We start from the raw sequence: 21173 nt of genomic DNA on the forward strand, positions 1-21173 counted from the left end.
ATATATATATGAATATATATATGAGAATATATATATGAATATATATATGAGAATATATATATGAATATATATATGAGAATATATATATGAATATATATATGAGAATATATATATGAATATATATATGAGAATATATATATGAATATATATATGAGAATATATATATGAATATATATATGAGAATATATATATGAATATATATATGAGAATATATATATGAATATATATATGAGAATATATATATGAATATATATATGAGAATATATATATGAATATATATATGAGAATATATATATGAATATATATATGAGAATATATATATGAATATATATATGAGAATATATATATGAATATATATATGAGAATATATATATGAATATATATGAATATATATTCATATATATGAGAATATATATGAATATATATTCATATATATGAGAATATATATGAATATATATTCATATATATGAGAATATATATGAATATATATTCATATATATATGAGAATATATATGAATATATATTCATATATATATGAGAATATATATGAATATATATGAATATATATTCATATATATGAGAATATATATTCGTATATATGAGAATATATATATGAATATATATATGGGAATATATATATGAATATATATATGGGAATATATATATGAATATATATATGGGAATATATATATGAATATATATATGGGAATATATATATGAATATATATATGGGAATATATATATGAATATATATATGGGAATATATATATGAATATATATATGGGAATATATATATGAATATATATATGGGAATATATATATGAATATATATATGGGAATATATATATGAATATATATATGGGAATATATATATGAATATATATGGGAATATATATATGAATATATATATGGGAATATATATATGAATATATATATGGGAATATATATATGAATATATATATGGGAATATATATATGAATATATATATGGGAATATATATATGAATATATATATGGGAATATATATATGAATATATATATGGGAATATATATATGAATATATATATGAATATATATGAGAATATATATATGAGAATATATATATGAATATATATGAGAATATATATATGAGAATATATATATGAATATATATATATGAGAATATATATATGAATATATATATATGATTCAACTAACAAGATTGTCTTACAGGCTGTTTTTTGAATTAATAATTTGAAACATACATCTCTGTGTGCAGTGATGACATTGGTATGCAGTGGCAGAATTCACTAGAGACCTTGATGGAAGTGCCTAAGCCCCAGGCCCACTCCCTGAGATTGTTTTTTCTGTTTTGAGGCATTATGAAGGAGCACAAGTTTTAGTTATGCACATGAAATTCTGGTTCAGTGCTGAAACTCTGCCATCAGCTCAATACGTTCACCTGGAAAAGGAATTTAAGTTTTGTGGCTATCTCTGTCTATGCCAATCTGCCCAAATTCCTAACAGATAGACAAGACATATTGGAGGATATGTAAATTGTTTATTGTCTTAAAATTCCTTGCATATCCTTTAATTTTAAAAAGAAGTTAAAAATAAAGTCAGCATTAACAGCATAAGAAATATGTGTTTTCGAGATACTCATCTGAAGAAAAGTTACCTAGTGCAACTGGGTCTGGGTTGACGGGACTCTGCTGCCTGGAGTGGCTGCTGCTACTGCCGCCACCTTTTTTTAAGTCCTCGGCGTCACTGTACCGCCGGATCCAGTAATTCAATTCTTCCCGGTCTGCTTCTTGACACCGCCTTAGTACGGTGAGAGATCGCCTTGTTTTTTCTACCATGTCCATTATGCAGTTTAACAGCTATGTGGGAAAGGGGAGAATAGGGAATAGCATATAAATCATCACAATTAAAGATTTTGCTGAGTAATGAAACAAACCATTTCAGGACAATGAAGGAAGCAATTTTATCCCTGAAGGTTTCAGTCTAGTATTTTCTATGACTAGATTTGAAATTTAGAGCCAATAGATGGAAAATTCAATAGGAATGAGAAGATACATGTATGAACACGAGTCAGAAGGGAAATTTCACCTGAAGGCATTATAGCCAGTAAATCCACCTCTCCAAATACTAATCCCATTACTTTATAAATCAAATGACCTTTTCACAATAAAACAGTAGCCCACTGATCTGGCTTTGAGAATTCCTTTCCAAGATCTAAACATTTCTCTCAAGTGACTTTCATATCAACTTAGAAATCAAATCCTATATTCTACTTCAGATATTCTCGCTCATTTTTTTTTTCAAGGATAGCAGGAAAAACAACACCTTCAAAGGATCATCAAGTTTTTATTTTATCACATAACCTCACTGCAGTTGTTTTCCAAACATTTTTTAATCCCAAATGATTACTGATGTCTTACATGGTCAAGATGTTTCCACTCTTCTGCCCATTCTCTGTCTGTTAGTCTGTGATCAATCATTTCTTCTTGACGTGTGCCATGCAACCCTACAAAAATAGAGAAGGCTGAATAACCCGAAAGCATTCAGTACACAACCCATACACACACACAGACTCATAGCAAGGACTATGTGGGCAAACTCAATGATGTAAAAATACATTTGATTTTGGATGGAGACATGAGTCATATTTAGATTCAGAATTACCTAACAGATTCCTCATAGAATGATAAAATACTAGAACTAGACGGAATTTTAGAGGTCATCTGGTCAGAAGCCTTATTTTACACATAAGGAGACAGTTAAGTTACACCAAGTCCACAACTAGTTATCCATGCAACACTCTGTAAGTAAAAATATATTCTAACTCTTAATAAATACAAGAAACCACAAGTAGACATTAAGTGATTTTTAAAGCATTGCTGTCCTGCATTAAAAATAAAGACAGTACAAGTCATTTTATATAGGAAGGGATATGCTTTCCCAAAACAAGCATGGTAAATTTTTCCACATTTCAGCCTTGTATAAATGAATACAATCCTAATACATACACCACCATGATAAAATTAGACCATGAAGAAAAGGCTTGTATAATATGGAGCTACATATACTCATTCGGTTTACCAAAATTAAAAAATAAAAGTAAATTGGGTATTCTTCATAAAAAAATTAATATACCAGATATAATTTGACAAATATCATAAATCCAAGTGAACCAACTGAAAATCCTAATTTGAAGTCCATAAGACTTAATGCTCTTTAGCATCATAGTTAAGATACCACTATGAAAAAGTAATATATAAGTGTTTACCAAGTGAGCACCAATATTAATTAATTTAAGCAGTTAGCTAGGATGCTCATTAAAATAGGAAGTAAATGTGTCTCACTAAAAAGAGAGGCTGAAAGGCTCCGAACAGAGAAATCTGGAAATGTGTTATTCCTCTTACATATTCACTTTATATTCTACTGTATAGGAAAGCCCTTGCGCTGTGGCATTATTTTGCATTTTAAATTATCAAAACTATTATTTTTGGTTACCAATTTTCAAAATGTTACAGCAAATAAAGTTTCTTATAGTTTGGTTTCTAGATAACTAGACTACCTCTCTGTGGAACTTATGTATAAAGTTTCTTATAGTTTGGGTTTCTAGATGACTGGGCTACCTATCTGTGGAACTTATGTAAGAATTAAATGACCATAGGAGTTATAAGACACTGAATTTTACTTTTTGTGAGATTTAAGTGGTTAGAAATCCCTTTTTTTTAGCTGATTTACACAAAGATGAGTCACATGACTCTGTTCAGCCAACCACGTAAAACGATTTCATTTACAACTGATGGAAGTGAACAAATTTATGATAGCCCCTTATCAGACTAAATAAAAAGGTAAATATAAGACGCTTTGTACCATTCCTGTCCAATTAGAACATATTCTGAGATATATTTTTAAAGTTAAAATTGTCAATGCCACCTATTGGTAAAAAAGTAAAAGTGCAAATATGTTTTATTAATTTGCATAATATAAAGACACTGGCAAAAAATAGTATTTAGCTACTGCTCTGTTGTGATTATTTCAAGTTGAAATGTTTGCAAATATGTAATTTTTGTTAACTTGTTGCCTGTGTTTTAGGGAAAAACCACTACTGTTAAAATTAGTCACCATACAAAACAACCAGAAAGTGATAAGGATATAAATGTGACAGTGACTTTCATGTTAGAGGTCTCTGAATATTTGCCTTTAAGGACAAGAATTCCAGAGGTCTCAAAAGCTTGAAAAATTCAGCAGAAGAAATCAACAATGACACAAGCTGTAATGCCTGGAGTAATATTAATGAGCAACGGGATATCTGTGGTAGTGGGATTTCAGCATTTGTGAAACATTACTAAGCTTCATCTCATTTTAAAAAAAATACTAAGTGCATTAGAAACATGTTTGAGCTTGAGTACTTGGTGAAAAAATGTAAGATTCATCTGCTGCTTTTGAACTCTGAAAGTCATTTGTTAGATATAATCAAATCTTTAAAAATAAAAAATAAATCAAGATTTTATGTTTATTAATTTCTCTATTTAAGATACTTAAATATTCAGCAGCACACAATTTTTATTTATAGTCATAATACCAGAAGGATGTACCAGGGGGAACTAGCTCATAATCATTAAATAGCTCATAATCACATTTTCATTTGTGGGAAATTTGACACTAATGTTGAGTCTCAACTGATTGTTTTAGAATATTTTAACTAACTAGGATAAACCTCTAAGCTTACTTATAAACTAATGCTGCTAAGAAGTTACTTTACTGAAGGATTCCAGTGAGTATATGTCCCTACACATAATAGGCATTTATAAATCACACCAGACTAAGTATATCTTTATGACAATTTTTATATTCTCAAAATGGCAGCCTGATGTAACACCATAATTTGTTGCTCATACATCAAGATTTTATTTTACATTAACACACACTAAACTCTGCCAGACTTTAGGGATGGCTTAGTAGCTGCACATATTTATAGAGATTAGCACTATTAGTTTTATAAGCTAATATAATCAAAAGGTAAGGAACATGGTCTGAAGAAAATCACATAAAACCAATGGATACAGATATAATTCATAAAGGGATATTTTACATTACTTGATGAAAACATAATCATTGCACATAAGTGTAATTACTTCCTTGCTGATTACTGTATAGTGCACTGGAACTAATATTTCACAAAATAGCACCTGCTGCCTAAGAAACAGGCCATTTGCTAACACATCTACAAAATGGGATCCCTTGAACTGGTCTCACCGTGACCTGATGACTCCACTGCTATTTAAAAACATGCAATCATGGTTTTCAGTCCTTAAGTCATAAATAAGTGGTAAGGCTTTGTGTAGAAGGGAGTTGTTATCACATTTGATTTTGGGGTTAAAATATCAATCCAGATCAAGAAATAGCATAACCACTTTTGAAAGCTCTTCAGAAATGGTACCTGCGAGAACATTAGACAGATTGGCTATTAAGAAAGCACAAATTATATGCTTAGTCATTTGTCTGACACACTATATAAACGTAGAAATTACTGTTGTGGAGAACCAGAACTACTAATTTACTGTCTTACAACCAAAGCCTCAATCGCCCCTCCTCTCACCCTGACTCTCTTTCTGCTTTCTAGACATTTGGGGAGTTGGGTGTAGAAAGGCAAAAAAGGCCTACACGTGGAGCCCCTGTTTGCTAGCAGTGTAGTTGGAAATTGAATGTAAACTTCTATATATTAGGGCTCTCTCTGCCTGTGGCAAACAAACAAACAAACAAACAAAAAAACAATCACCATCACTAATCAAGTAGTGAATAACTGGCTGGCTGCATTCCCCAGAATTCTGTATCCTCAGCTCCATTTTCTGGTTTTCTATTTGCATTTCATCCCTTGCTCTTTCCAGTGTCCAGGCCACTAAGTCACCCTCATCAGGAAAGTTCGCCAGCAATTAGTTACAAGGTAGAGATTATGTCCTGTTAGTGGGTGATGGGGACACAGGAGATGGAAAAAGAAGAGGACACTGACTATTGCTCTCAGTTAGACTCACCACTAATTAGGAATTGAAGACACCCCAGTAACAGTGTACTTACTGATAACCCTCTGAAACACTATCATCTCCACCACTGAACCACTGATCATGTGTTTAAAAACTTACCTTGTTCATCTTCTCTCTCATTTTTCATGGTAGATATTTGTTCTATAGAAGGCAATGTCTTCAAAATGCTTTACTATTTTTTTTTTTTTTTTTTTCTGAGACAGGGTCTTGCTCTGCCACCCAGGCTGAGGTACAGTGTATGGGGTGCAGTGGCATGATCTCATCTAACTGTAACCTCTGCTTCCTGGGCTCAAGTGATCCTCCTGCCTCCGCCCCACAGGTAGCTGGGGCTAGAGGCGTGCACCACCAATGCCCGGCTAATTTTTGTACTTTTAGTAGAGACGGGATTTTGCCATAGTATCAGGCTGGTCTCAAACTTCTGAGCTCAAACTCATCTATCTGCGTCAGCCTCCCAAAGTGCTAGGATTATAGGCATGAGCCACTGCACACAGACAAAATGCTTTACTTCTAATAGTTTTATGCAAAGAAGGAATGAACACAGGGAAATAGAACACATATTTGCCCAAATTCACTTCTTCAGTATTCTGATCCTTGACCCAAAATTGTCAATATTAACTTTAATCACTGGCATTTTCAAGTAAAAAAAAAAGTACCAAATCATTCCTCGGGAAACATCTGTTAAGCCACAGATAGCATGCCATATCATACTTTGGAAATATGGAATATCATGGAGGCTCAAAAAAATCAAAATAAACGTAGAGACTATCTGAAACAAAAGATACAAGAAAATCAAGTGATTTTTAAAAATATTTGTGGCAGGCAGACTGCATATGAAGTCTCATGTTAAAAGAGAATTCAAGCTAAAAATTTATTTTGCATTTGTTACCAACACAACAATTGAGGGTCTTGTATTAATCTAGATGCCCTCCTCCAAAGAAATTTAGTGTACTGTCTTAAAGAATACAAGTGATTAGGAGAGAGAGAGCACAGCTGTTAAGTCTATTAATACCAATCAAGTTTTTTTCATAAAGGAGACAATATAAAGCAAGATACGAGAATTTTCATCCCTATCACAGATTTCAAGCCTCAAGTTCAGTTCAGAAGTAATGGTGCAAGTCTTCAAGCACCCAATCCCATAAGAAATGAACAGATCCTTCAGTCTTACCCATAGGTCTGTTTCTGTCCCTGAGGTCCCTGTGGCTGGGGTGTCGATAGGAGTCCCTGTAGTGGTGGGCAATGGCCATATCATCCAAACGGTAATGCTGAGGTGGAGGTGGGGTGGGGTGAGGCAGGCCATTGGGCTGGTAGGATAAGCCGTTATTTGGACTGTACCGCTGGCCTGGGCTAATAGTGCATGGTCGCTTGCTTGGATGTTCTGAGTGCAAAGGCTCTCTGTCAAAGCCATTTTCTTTGGTTCTAAGGGGGAAAAAACAAGAGTTTGTTTCATCATCTATTCAGAAACCAGCACAGTTCAGTCACTCATATTTGAGCTTGGAATAAAAACAGAATATTTTTTATTGGCCAGAAACTTTCTAAACTCAGCTTCCCAGAAAACATATGGGAATTCACTGAGACCTGTGTCGAGACCTAAATGATCACAAGCCTGCAGATAGGAAAAAATGCTTCACTTCTCATCAAATTAGCAAATATCTTTTCAGTTGAAGCTCATGTGGTTAAGTCACAAACAAGAGGAAACTCAAGACTCCTGTAGGTAACATTTTAATTCAAAAAACGGTGCTTGATTTCTAACAAGTTACCCTAAGACCGACTGTATTTGATGAAGATTCATTAAGGTAAAACATCACCACTCTCTTGATGAACACTTAAGGTACACCTATTCCACTTGGTATCTGACTTCTGTGTCAGAGAACATCTAAGAACTGTGTTGTCCAATACAGTAGCTACATGTGGTTAACTTAAAATGTAAGTTACTTAAAATTAAATAAAGCTTAAAATTCAGTTCTTCAGTATCAGTAGCCACATTTCATGTGCTCAACAGGTACGCGTGGCCCGTGGCTTCAGTAGTGGACTGCACAGATACATAACATTTCCATCATCACAGAAAGTTCTATAGGAAAGTAAGGATCGAACTGAGCGAATACAGTATGCAATGCAATGTCTGGGACCCTGACATTATCTTGAGTCACCAAGGTTATCAATCAACAGTCATACAGAGCTAGCCTGGCCTAGAAGGAAAATCTAGGTCAACCCCCTTATTTTAAAGCGGAGGAAACACATACCCAGAGAGCTAATGTATCCTGTCTGGGGTCATCAGGTCACATGGCAGGACGGGAACACCCTGACGACACATCATCATGTGATGCACAGGACTCTAAACTTGGCTTTCAGAAGGAATGCATTCTATAAATAAGACCTGATAACTAGTCACGATTCCTTGATTCTCAAATAAAAGTAGGAGTAAAGCAGTAATTTCTGGCTGTATATATTTCTACCGCATAGAGACTAGCCCTTAATATATTCAATAAGATAGAAACAAACCATATTCAACTTTGACTGTAATCACTGCTCCCAAACTTACTTTTTACTTACAAGACCAGCACTCTTATCTTTAGACAGGTGGTAACATCTATTTTCCCAGGGACATTTTCTCATAAGAATTCTACCAGTTCACAGTGGCTGCAGACTTCTACATGCCTTCTTCTTCTAGATAGTGGAACAACAGCATAGAGGCACTTCTTCTACTTTCCCGGCATCTAGTGATGGCATCTAGTCTTTGTCTGATAACACTAGAGCAATCCAGGTGGAAACTGAATCAACAACAGAGATAATCAGGGGCAACAGGATTCTACAATGAACCATCCTTTACGCCCCTTTAGGGTGAGCCCCCCAGTGACAATTCATACACACCAGGTTGAGAAGAATAAAGGACTTAGAGACAGAAGGTATAGGCATAGAAAGAACTGAGGGTAAATCTTCAGAGTTTTATGTTAAAGAACATGCTCACTACATACTAAGAAGGATGCACTATTATGGAGTGGGCAGGGGACCCTTAGGACTCAGCCGCGTGACCTCCAGTTACTTAACTTTCTGGCTTCAGTATTCTGCTTAGTAAAATGGGACTAATAGGAAACAACATTTGTAAAAACAAATTAAGAGGCAATCTAATTTATACTTTACCCTATCTCAGGCTTTTTTTCCCCAGCTCCTCAATAATAGCAGCTGTAAACTATTAGAGAAAGAAAATAAATGTCCTTTAAAAACTCTACATGAGGCCAGGTGTGGTGACTCACGCCTGTAATCCCAGCACTTTGGGAGGCCGAGGTGGGAGGATCACCTGAGGTCAGGAATTCGAGACTAGTCTGGCCAACATGGTGAAACCTCGCCTCTACTAAATATACAAAAAGTAGCCGGGTGTAGTGGTGCATGCCTGTAGTCTCAGTTACTCAGGAAGCTGAGGCAGGAGAATCACTTGAACCCCAGAGGCAGAAGATGCAGTGAGCCAAGATTGTGCCACTGCACTACAGCCTGGGCAACAAATGCAAAACTCTTTCTTAAAACAACAATAACAAAAAAACTGACGGTAAATCTGCAGAGCTTAATGTTAAAGAACATGACCACTACATACTAAGAGAGATGCACTATTCTGAATAGACTGGCCAATATTGGAAATGATGGCAGAGCATGGCCCCCAAGGGAGTGGCGACCAGGAGTCCTAATGCTGCTCCCATCAAAGTATGTGTCTACACTAAAACATACTGACTCCTTACATATTCATCATTGATATCAGACTAAAATATCCAGTGTAGCTCAGACATTACCTAATTGCATTGCTTTAAAATAATTTATAAAAGTAAACTGAAACATTCTAGATACTGATTTATCTTCTAAGAATATACCCATGTGATTCTAATCTGTATTTGCATATCCTACAAATTTCTAAATAATACACTTCAATATTCAATGCATATTATCAACATAAATCAGCAGGAAAATACTGAAGACTATTAGTGGCTATGAACATAATGCTAACACAGCACCTACCTTACTGGCATTGTGGTGTAGTGGAAAGAGCACTGGACTGGGAATCAAGAGACCTGAGATCTAGTCCTGGCTCTTCCATGACTAGCTGTGTGACCTTGGTCAAGTCACTTAACCTCTCTGGACCTCAGTTTATTCATCTGTAAAATGAAAGGGTTGGACTAGATCAGTGGTTTTCAAACTGTGCCACCTGAGGTGCTGAAGGGATTCTGTAGGCAATGAAGAACTTTTCCCCAAAACAATCAAGATTCTCAAGATTTAAACTGCCAGAGGAACCCACTTCTTATTATTCGTTTCAATCATTGGGGTTCCACCTAAGATTTCATTTTTAAAGGAAAAAGTCTGTGGCTAAAATCAAGTTTGAAAACCACTGGACTAGATGATTTCTGCAGTCCCTTCTAGTTTGCAAATTTTGCAATTCAAGTATTCTATATTTACAGCTAAATGCCATAGTTATGCAGATCAAAACACACAGTGCTGATAGTCCTCTGGCCAAACCATAAGTATCTAAGGCAATCACCTTAGCCAAGTTCTCCATTCCTTGTTTTGAACAATTTATTATTTATACCTTATTTTTTGTGCAAAAATTAGAAAATAATCCTCTTATCTTAGGGCAGCGCCTGCAGAATTTCTAAATAATGAAACATCTTTCCTTGACCGATTTGGGTCAAACCACCCCAACCTACTAGTTTTCTCTCCTTGATCAATGAAGGCAAAAACAACATTGGAGTAATTTTTATAATTTTTAAATGGTTAGATACACAATTTATCTTCATCCTTAGATGAACCCTTTGTTCAGTGCTATTACTTCAATGACCCAATTAAATGGGAGGAAAAAAGCATTTTTTTTTTTCTAAAGCAAGGGCAGTAACGCCCAAAAGGCAGGCTAGGGTCCACGTTTGTTCTCTCACTTCAATCAGGTCTTACTATCCTATCCTGGGGCCCATCACCCTGCTAGCTACTGAAATAATAAAGCTTATTACCTCACAAGGATAGTTTACATTCTAACGGTTGTGAACATTAACACTTGCAGGGGTGTGGTGACTAACACCTGTAGTCCTGGCACTTTGGAAGGCTCAGGAGGAAGGATTGTTTGAGCCCAGGAGTTTGACACCAGCCTGGGCAACATAGTGAGACCCTGTCTCTACAAAAAATCAAAAAGTTGGCTGGGCATGGTGACGTACACCCGTAGTCCTAGCTAATCAGGAAGCTGGGGCAGAAGGATCACTTGAGCCCAAGAGATCGAGGCTGCAGTGAGCCATGATCACACCACTGCACTCCAGCCTGAGCAACAGAGTGAGACCCTGTCTCAAAAAAAGGGGGAAAAAAAGAAAACACAAAAACTTTCACTGTCCACAAAAATAAAGCTATGAAGGGTCTCTGGTGCTTCCTCAAATTACTAATGTCTACTTACAAGGCCAGTTCTATTCAAAGCACATATGTTCAGAAGGGTAACTCAAACAATTAATTGCCATTTGTCTGTCTGCTTCTTAGAAATGCCTACAACTACCTATATCTCGTTTGCTTGGGTGAACTCCATATTTGCATTCTTCATTGCCCTTTTCAGTGTATTAGGCAAAATTAGCAAAGACTTTTCATTGTCCCATACCAGTATACCCTTGAAATAACTCAAATTCTAGTAGAAATCTGAAGTGAGAGGTAAGTCTGTTATGTCTTAAGGATTTCTGAAAGTTTTATATTATTTGTTTTTTAAGTCTACCTGAGGATGTTATATCTCCTTACTAGGAGACATTTTCCTCAACACAATCTAACCACTTCAACATTTAGATCCCAATCACTTCTCTCTCGAGGTTTCATGTTCTGAGGGCAGGGGTGTACCCTTAGGACTCAGCTGTGTGATCTCCAGTTACTTAACTTTCTGACTTCAGTATTCTGCTCAGTGAAATGGGACTAACAAACAGAATTTGCTTCTACTTGTGGAAACAAATTAAGAGACAACCTAATTTATACTTTACCCTATCTCAGGCTCTTTTTTTTTCCAGCTCCTCAATAACAGAAACTGTAAACTACTAGGAAAAGAAAATAAATGTCCTTTAAAAACTACATGAGGCTGGGCGTGGTGGCTCACACCTGTAATCTCAGCACTTTGGGAGGGTGAGGTAGGTGGATCACTTGAGGTCAGGAGCTTGAGACTAGCCTGGCCAACATGGTGAAACCCCGTCTCTACTAAGAAAAAAAAAAAAAAATTAGCCAGGTGTGGTGGAGCATGCCTGTAGTCCCAGCTACTATGGAGGCTGAAGCAGAAGAATCACTTGAACCTGAGGCACAGAGGTTGCAATGAACTAAGATCGTGCCACTGCACTGCAGCCTAGGTGACAGAGCGAGACTCCATCTCAAGGAAAAAATAAAAATAAATTAAAACAAAAACTCTACATGAAAGATTTTTAAGATGATGATGGGCTAGTGTGTGCTGGAAATCCCTTAGTAACATTTATATAAAACAGTGTAACATTCAAGGAAACGGGGAAGTATGAAAAAAATCTATCACAAAATCATGACAATAAGTAGAACAAGAGGACAAACCCACATGGCAGAAGTGGGTGTAAGTTTTTTTCTCTACATTAAGATTTTTTTTAATATGAGGAACTACCACTATAAATATTGTTTTAGGGGAAGGCAAATTGGTAGAGCACAATAAACCTAAGAAAGAAGAAACAAATTCTAATATTCGTCCTGCTATTTATTTAAATAAATTACGTGCCTTACACATTCACTTATCTGAGTTTCGACAGACATTTCACAAGTCCAAACTGGCCTCATTTCTCTTTTGCTTTCTGTGCCATCTTCTACCTAGTCACCCAAGTAGAAATTGGAAGTCACTCTACAACTTTCTTTTCCAAATCCAAGTCCTATTGCTGATCTCAAGCATCTCTACATGGGTCCCTCTTTCCTGTCCCAGGATACCTTTATCTTGTCACACCACGGTCCCACTTTGCCAGTATCCCCCAGAGCCACGGGCCCCCAGATTTGTTTGCTGTTTGTCTCCATAGCCCAGCCAAGTCCCATCCCTAGACTGTAGCTCCTTGAAAAATGAATAGGAGACACTGGGTCTAAAATTCTTTTAAGGCCAGGCATTGAAGACTTACTTTATTTTATTCTTATATTTCAGAAGTCTGTATCTAAATCTTAGGAAGGTAGTTCTATTAAACACAGACCAAAGACATTAATAACATCAAACACATCTTCCTTTCCTTTTCTAACATGTGCAGTTTGTTAAGATTGCCATAGAATGACTAGACATTGAATCAAGGGGGGGAAATCACTCTCATCATCATAATTTTTAAAACATAATTCAGCAAGAGGTCTCTTCAGGAATTGTTAGGAAAGAGGTGACTTTAGATATGAATTTCACATAACACACTTTTATTGGTACTGAATAAGGTACTGAAGCAAAATACATTACAAATTCCCCAGCATCCTTAAAAAGAAAATCAAACCTAATTCTTCATGACAACCTGCAGTGGTTTCTCTGTTTTGCCATCACTCTGGAGAGAGTGGGACATTTAGATGATGAAGAACAGAGAGCTGAATGCCACAGGACCATCACTATTGGGCCAGATGGAGAGAAGCACCTTTAATCTCTCCATTGCTAAACAACCACCTAGGAGTGAGAACTTTCTGAGCAGTGTGCTAATACCTTTAGAAGTAAATAAGAGGCAGGTGGACACTTGCCACTCTAGACACACAAACGTGATGCCCAGACCTTCAAGGATCGCAATATGCAGGTTGGGGGAGCCATCTAAGCCTTCCCTCCAGCAGCGAGAAGGTGGAATGCTTCCGTCACGTGTCTGAAGCTGACCATCTGCTCAACAGTTAGGCTGTTACTGGCTGTTTCCCTTGCCTTTTCTAATCTCTGCCACTGCTGAAGTATTCAATTTTTGCTGCTCCTGCTGTCTGGAACTCTGCTTTCTTATTCGAATCTGTCATCTGTATCTTTCTATTGGAGCCCTCCAGTTTTTTCTGGTCAGTGAACCAATCACAGCATTTGGTTCCTGGGCTGTCTGTGGCTGTTTTTATTGTATTTCAGAGATGCATTTTTTAACTAAATAAATAAATAAAGATGCCTGGAAGAGAGACCATTTAATACACTACTAAAAATGACTGCATTAAGTTTAATTTGAATTATTTGTTCAATAGTGGTTTTTGTTCTGTTTGTAGTGTTTTGCTTTGTTTTACGTCCCCAGTATGTGTAATGCACTATCCTTCACTTCAGTGGCAGTACAAAGATGAGAGAAACATGGTCCCTCAACCTTCCATAAGATTATTATTTAGGGCAGACTTTAATTCTTTACCATTAAAATGATTTAATTGGAGCTACAAGGCTTCTATACTTTCATACAGGACATGTATACAGAAGGTACCATTAAAAACAGAACAAATGTGGTATGTGAGAGCAGAGTGAGAGATTACTTCAGAATGTGTACTCAAAAGGACAAAGGTTTTGGAGTCACATAGAGATGGCTTCAAATTGTAGCTCTGCTATTTGCTGGCCATATAAACTCAAGAGGCTTAATCCTCTAAGAGCCTCAGTGTTTCTGCCTGCAAAATGGGAAATGATTATCTCAAAGCTATGGAGAGAACTATAGGAAAGAATCTAAGAAAAGAGCCTAACATGAATTTGGCATTCAATAAGTTAATCAAAGCATTTTGTTTTCAAGCAGGGGCATTCAGAGGCTGATGGTACAGAATCACGGCCATGAGAGCATGGGCATTTGCGTCCGAGAACCCAGGGTTAGAATCCCATTAGGGCTTCTGACAAGCCATGTGACTTCACACACATTATTTGGCCTTCTTGAATCTATGTCATAGGATTGTGAGGAAAGAAGTGCTATATGTTAGTCTGTCAATTATTTAGCACAGGGCCAGCATATCTGAAGTGCTCAGTAAATAGTAACCATTATTATATTATTTATAATTGGGAAGCTTTCATTCAAATAGTAGATACTGAGTTAGGCCGTGAGGTATTAATAGAATTATGACATATAAGAACTAGGAAAGACAGCAGAAACCATCAGCTGGAATAGAGACTAAGGCGTGAGGAGTATGCAGTAAAGTTAGACCTAACAAAGCAGCAAGAAATCAGGCTAACAAGTTAAAGTTGAAGCTGGAATGTGGAGAGAATAAAATGCCCTGTATAACTGTGTTATCTTTAACATATAAATGTAATTTTCTGGCTGGGCACAGTGGCTCATGCCTGTAATCCCAGCACTTTGGGAGGCCGAGATGGGTGGATCACCTGAGGTCGGGAGTTTGAGACCAGCCTGGCCAACATGGTGAAACCCTGTCTCTAATAAAAATACAAAAAATTAGCCGGGCATGGTGGCGGGCATCTGATACCTCTCTACTTGGGAGGCTGAGAGAGGAGAATCGCTTGAACCCAGGAGGTGGAGGTTGCAATGAGCCGAGATCACTCACTCCAGCCTGGGCAACAAGGGCAAAACTTCATCTCAAAAAATAAATAAATAAATAAATAAATAAATGTAATTTTGTGCTATTTCACTGAAAGGCCTCCAAACTGATGTGACTAATATTTTTAAAAATCACTCCTTGCAACTGTGGAATACATAATAGATGCAACACAAACTAGAATAAATAAATGTGGCATAAAATCCCTACATTTTTTTCATAGAATACTGAATGCAAGTTATACAAATTTAATTCTTATTTGCACAACTGATCCTACAATTCCTTGTAAAGTGTATCTATCTTTTCTTTTAGAAAGATAAAAACAGTGAAATCTCCATCATTTTACAGAAACAAAAAAAAGGACCTATTCAGTTTAGTTGGTGTGTACTGTCATAACGAATCTCACAAATACAACCAACATGATTTCAAAATGATTGCCTTTGACCCTCCAATCTTCAGCATTTTCTAACTGACTCATTAAGCCAGGAACACAGGCTAGCTGTGGCTCTTCTGTTGTTAAAAATATATATAAAACCTCAGAATGTTATACTATGGCATCTACCCACTTGAGCAACTATAGAAAATAAATGAGGGAAAGTAAGGTGAAAAAAGAGAAGCTTAAGTCTTAGTTGAGTTTCCTTATTTAAATTCTGCACATTAAAACAATCTTATGCAACTGGAAGATTTCAAATATGCAAATATGCTTGTTTCTCCACTAAGAAGCTTTGCAACATTAGGCAAGTTCTTTGGACCTTAGTTTGTGCAAGAATAAAGAGATGGGGGCCAGCTGGGTGTGGTGGTGCATAACTGTAGTCCTAGTTACTCAGGGGCCTGAGGCAGCACGTTCCACATGAGCCCAGGAGTTTGAGACCAGCCTGGGCAACATAGCGAGACACTGTCTTAAAAAAAAAAAAAAAAAATACAAATAACATCCCACGAGCAAATCCATAAATTTAAAGTATGTGTGATTTTTTTTCTTTTGGTATGAAATGTAAAAAGGCAGGGTGTGGTGGCTCATGCCTATAATCCCAACACTTTGGGAGGCCAAGGTGGTAGGATCACATGAGCCCAGGAGTTTGAGACCAGCTTGGGCAACATTGCAGATCATGCCTAAGGAAAAAAAAAAAGAATGGGGCCTGGTGTATCCATAAGATCCCTCCCAGCTGACAAATTACATAACTCTAAAGTTCAAGCAATTCTTTTTAGAGAATAATGTTTAATTCTTGGGGGAGGAGGAAATACATATTAATCCAACTACATGGCCTTTGTATTGAAAGTTTAGAAGTGTTAAACTGAGAGTAATGTAAAGCATAATTACATTAAAATAATGACAAAAAGAAGGGGATTAATACTTAACATCCATCATTTGAGATAGTAGGGGGAACAAAATGGGAAACAAAACAACCATGTTACCCACACAAAAGCAAAGATTTGGTTTGATTTCTTAAGCAAGAAAAATCCTAAATCAGAAAAGTAGCATAACAGGTGAGAACACAATATTGAAGGCAAATTAGATCGAAAAGCTGTGATATCAAAGCTCTGAGAAAAGAAAGACAGCAATGATAATCATCCTAACACAATTATTTTCTTTAAATCTTAATTTTAATCCATTCTGCAGTCTCAAAGAAAGCATTATCTAACAGTTCTCTTCCCTCCTCCTACACAAAAGTGCTTGTGTCTTTACGAGTCACCACGGTGAGCAGTTTTAGCTTCTACTCTCTATCTGTAAGAGTGTTCATTTTGTTTATATGGCTCCAAAACAAAAGATCACATTCCCTTCTTCAGCATCTCCCACCACAGAATGGTAAAAGAATAAATATTTACTATAAATGACTTCCACATACTAACAAAGAATAGAAATCAGAATTTTCTACTTACTTTCCCTAATATTTTAGGAAAGAAATAACATAATTTTATAATAAAAATTGTCTTTTTCTACTTTGGGTTCTACAATATTCTCTCACAGACCTACAAAATCAGTACACTTGTTCAGAGATGCTCCCCAGAGCTACATTTAAAAGAAAGTAGAAAACATTTCACTGTTCCATACAGGAACAACAACAACAAAAAATTTCATAGACTTCCCTAGAGTACTCATTTCTCTGTAAATAACAATAATGTTTAAAGAAAAAAACATAACCAGTGACAATCATATTTAAGGACAAGAAGAAAGTTAAATTTGCCAAAACCCATCCCTGAAACACGTGATGACTGTTTAGTACATTAACTGAGCAATCGTCACAGAATTTAAGCTCCCAAAGTTGTAAACAAAATACAGAGCGCTCTTTTGTTCATGACATGTCATGAACAAATTACCAAAATGTGTTTTCTCCTCAGGTGTCAGTTTTTCCCTCTTTTAGTGACTGATGGCTCCCAGTGTTATTACAGAAACAGATTGATCTTTTTAATGAGCCAGTTTAATAGACTCCAAAATCTCACCGTGGCTGCTCATCCATGTCAGACCATATGCACCAACAAAACATTCAGTAAAACAAAAAAAGCTCTGCTGTCAGACAGCTCCATACTCTATAAAATTTCATATAGTAGATCTGGATATACAGATAAATAACCAGAGAAGAGGAAAATGCATATGCAAACAAGATGCAGAAAATATATGCAAAAAGAAAAAATACTGTAGAGGCCCATATTTTCTTGGCTCTGATCAAATTCCCACAAGATACAAATGTATTTACACAACATATTCTCATTACCCTTCCTCCTAACTCTAAGGAAACCCATTTGCCATCTTTGAGATATAATGTATATTTCAGTGCTCCATTTGATAAAGAATGTTCCATCCAAAGATTAACCATGTGAACTCTGCCTCTGGCAACCATCCATGAAAAACCAACGGAAAAATCAGACCAAAGACTCTTTTTAGGAGAGTTCTACCTGACTGAATGCATACACTGATGCATGCACAGCGACGAAGCATCAAAACAAGAATGCTGAGCCTCTGTGGAATTTAAGATGAAGTTTTTATATCAATGTTAACATACTGCCCAGCACTTACCTTAACACTGTGCAAGCATAGTCTAAGGTCACAATACATTCAAATATAAAATACTGGGAAAGAGCTAGTGGGAAAATAGCTGGAAATATAGAGAAATGAATGAAACAGATTTTCATATTCCCTGTTATGGCTATTTAGCAGTTAGGAATGCCAGAGTAAGTTGTGTCCATTTTCAATTTTGCCTGTAGGATCATCTCTACATTTATCTTAGCTATCTAAACCTTTCCCTGTTACACTCTCCCCCACCCCAACAACCCTAAATAAATTTCCTTCTTCCAATTTTCCATCGAGTCTCTTCTTCATTCTTTTATTATGGAGCTAAAATATCTCAGTATCTGTATGTCATACTCATTTTCTGCAGGGTAAATCGGTTCAGGTCAAACAGGATTGCACATGTAAATCATCTATCGTTGAGCCACCTCTTGGTTTTCAGCATCATGTGGACATGCCACTCAGGCATCAGGATTAAGCAGTTCCCTTTAAAAGCTAAAGCACTAAGTGCTCTATTTCACTCTTAAATGTGACCAACAAAATATGATTTGCAAGAATAAGAAAGTAACTCTGTTTGTAGGTCATATATGAAGGTAGGCCTACAATACGTCAAAAGGAGACTAATATTTAACTGTTTGCTTTATGAATTTTTAACTATTAAGAGGTTCTATATCAAGAGGAACAAAATTACAGAGATTGTAGCATAAAAACTGCTTAACAGAGGATTATGTAATAACAGTATGTAAACTGGCTGGCTTTTAAATAACATTCTGATTTGCAAAGCAGCTAATACATTTAAGGATAGCTAAGTCAGTCATAAATAGATGTCTCTGAGCAGCTCCAAAGATCTTAAGCTCCTATGAATGTGGAACATAACTGTGTCAGGGTGTTAACCTCTCAAAGGCTGTTATACCCATGCCTGATGAAATGCAGCAAAAGAGAATAGATAAGCAGAGAAAGAAAGCAAAGTATATGCTAAATAAGTTTTTGAACATAGTTTCATTGTAAAATTCTCCATATTTCAAAAATACTATGCAAAATGATGCTAATAAGACTTTGCATTCCTACATCAGAAGATAATTATAGATGAGGATGAGGTATTCATAAAAATTATTTTACTACGGTAAATGGGAAATTTCATGTGTATGCTTTATTCAACAATTACTTTGTAGGGTTTAATGAAGAAGTGGTTTTATTTTACATTTCTTAGAATTCTCAGTTATGACAGCACAATATCTGATAGAACAGTATCTAACAAGTAAAATTTTCAGCAAAAATACCATCTATTGTCTCTACTGTATAACTCTTATCTTCACTCAGTTCATCTAGTGTCCCAGAAGTTTTCTCATAGTTCATATACAAACCAAAAGAAATAGCTACTGTACTGTGTTAAGAAATACATACAGACAAGCTTCAAAACCATCACATTTTAAGGAAACTAGGAACAGCCAATTTCAGAATATCGAAGTAAAATATGTGGTTGGGTTAAATTACATAATAAATGAGAATTTTAACACTGATGTGCATCTAAGAGCCATCAGTGGTACTTGGCAAATCTGAAAAATCATTCATCTTCACCATTCAGCTTTAATAATTACAAGCAGAAAAGATTAACCTACACAAAAGCCAAACTGTCACAGGCCAGAGATTCAAAACTCTGTAAAACCCCAGGCCAGAGCCAGATTCTCAAGATGGCCACAATGGCTTATTGCTATTGTGCAAGAATGACATAGGCCAGCAGTTTAATTGTGACATGAAACGTTTCCTCATGCCACAGGTATGAGAAAAAGGTCATGATTCATCCAGGCTCCTCCTCCCTCTCACCTGTCTGGAGTTCGCCTCTTCCCGTTTTCGTTCACATCGAGAAGCAGCTCTGAGGAGTCAACAGGTGAGGTGGTGCTGGCATCCAGAAGCAGCTGTTCATGCTGGGCGAGGTACTGGGCAGGGTTCTGTTTGGCCAGTCTTGCGCAGTGGAGGAGCTCACGCTGCAGCAGGGGCAAGTTGGCCTGCAAGGGAACGACAGGAATGAGAGGATGGACTGAAAGGCTTCTTCTGTCCTACTGACTTACTCTGCTTTTCGAACACTGGAGAAGAGTATGCAACACAGCTACAACAAAGGTCAAATGCATGCCATGGGCTGGAACCACAGGCACAATCCTCAGCGCTGGGCTACCATGTGCCCAGGTTGCCCTAAGCGTGAGGTGACTGACCCTTGAACATCACTTTACCTCTCTTTTATGTCTTCACTGATAACATTGCAAGTGGCACATTATTTTGAGGGTCTCTTTATACTCGAATGTATGTTCTACGGTATGTGAGAACCTAGCTCCAATCATAAGAACTTTTGTTCTCCACAGGGAAGACAGAGGGTATACAAAATATATACACAGTCCAAATAATTTCAGAATAGTTTCCCTGACACATTCAATTTTGTATCTGGTGACTCACAAAGGTCAAGCAGGCTAATCCTAGAAAATATCTTTTGTCAAGTAATAACTTAATGAAAATACACTTAAAAATATAGACATGAATATAAAGATTATTTTCCATAGTCATCAAGTTCAGACAACATTTAAGTAATGGCCTGGGTATAGTCACATATCCCAGATGGAATTAATGCATAAAGCAGTATATTCTAGTAGTCTACAAAAGTAAACTGCCTTCTTTGTATCAGTCTTATTCTAAGGAATGAATACACACACACACACA

At 36.3% G+C, this 21173-nt stretch overlaps 1 protein-coding gene across 1 annotated transcript in view; it reads right to left on the reverse strand.

Annotated features, from left to right (window-relative positions):
- Positions 1-21173, reverse strand: part of RUNX1T1 (RUNX1 partner transcriptional co-repressor 1) — a 148883-nt gene that overhangs the window by 29871 nt on the left and 97839 nt on the right. Inside the window, 4 exon segments of the mRNA XM_055286738.2 lie at positions 1657-1858; positions 2420-2505; positions 7200-7450; positions 20289-20470. Of these exon segments, the coding sequence (XP_055142713.1) occupies positions 1657-1858; positions 2420-2505; positions 7200-7450; positions 20289-20470 (721 nt within the window).

The sequence above is a fragment of the Symphalangus syndactylus genome, chromosome 7, assembly GCF_028878055.3.
Source record: "Symphalangus syndactylus isolate Jambi chromosome 7, NHGRI_mSymSyn1-v2.1_pri, whole genome shotgun sequence".
In the NCBI taxonomy this organism is placed as follows: Eukaryota; Metazoa; Chordata; class Mammalia; order Primates; family Hylobatidae; genus Symphalangus; species Symphalangus syndactylus.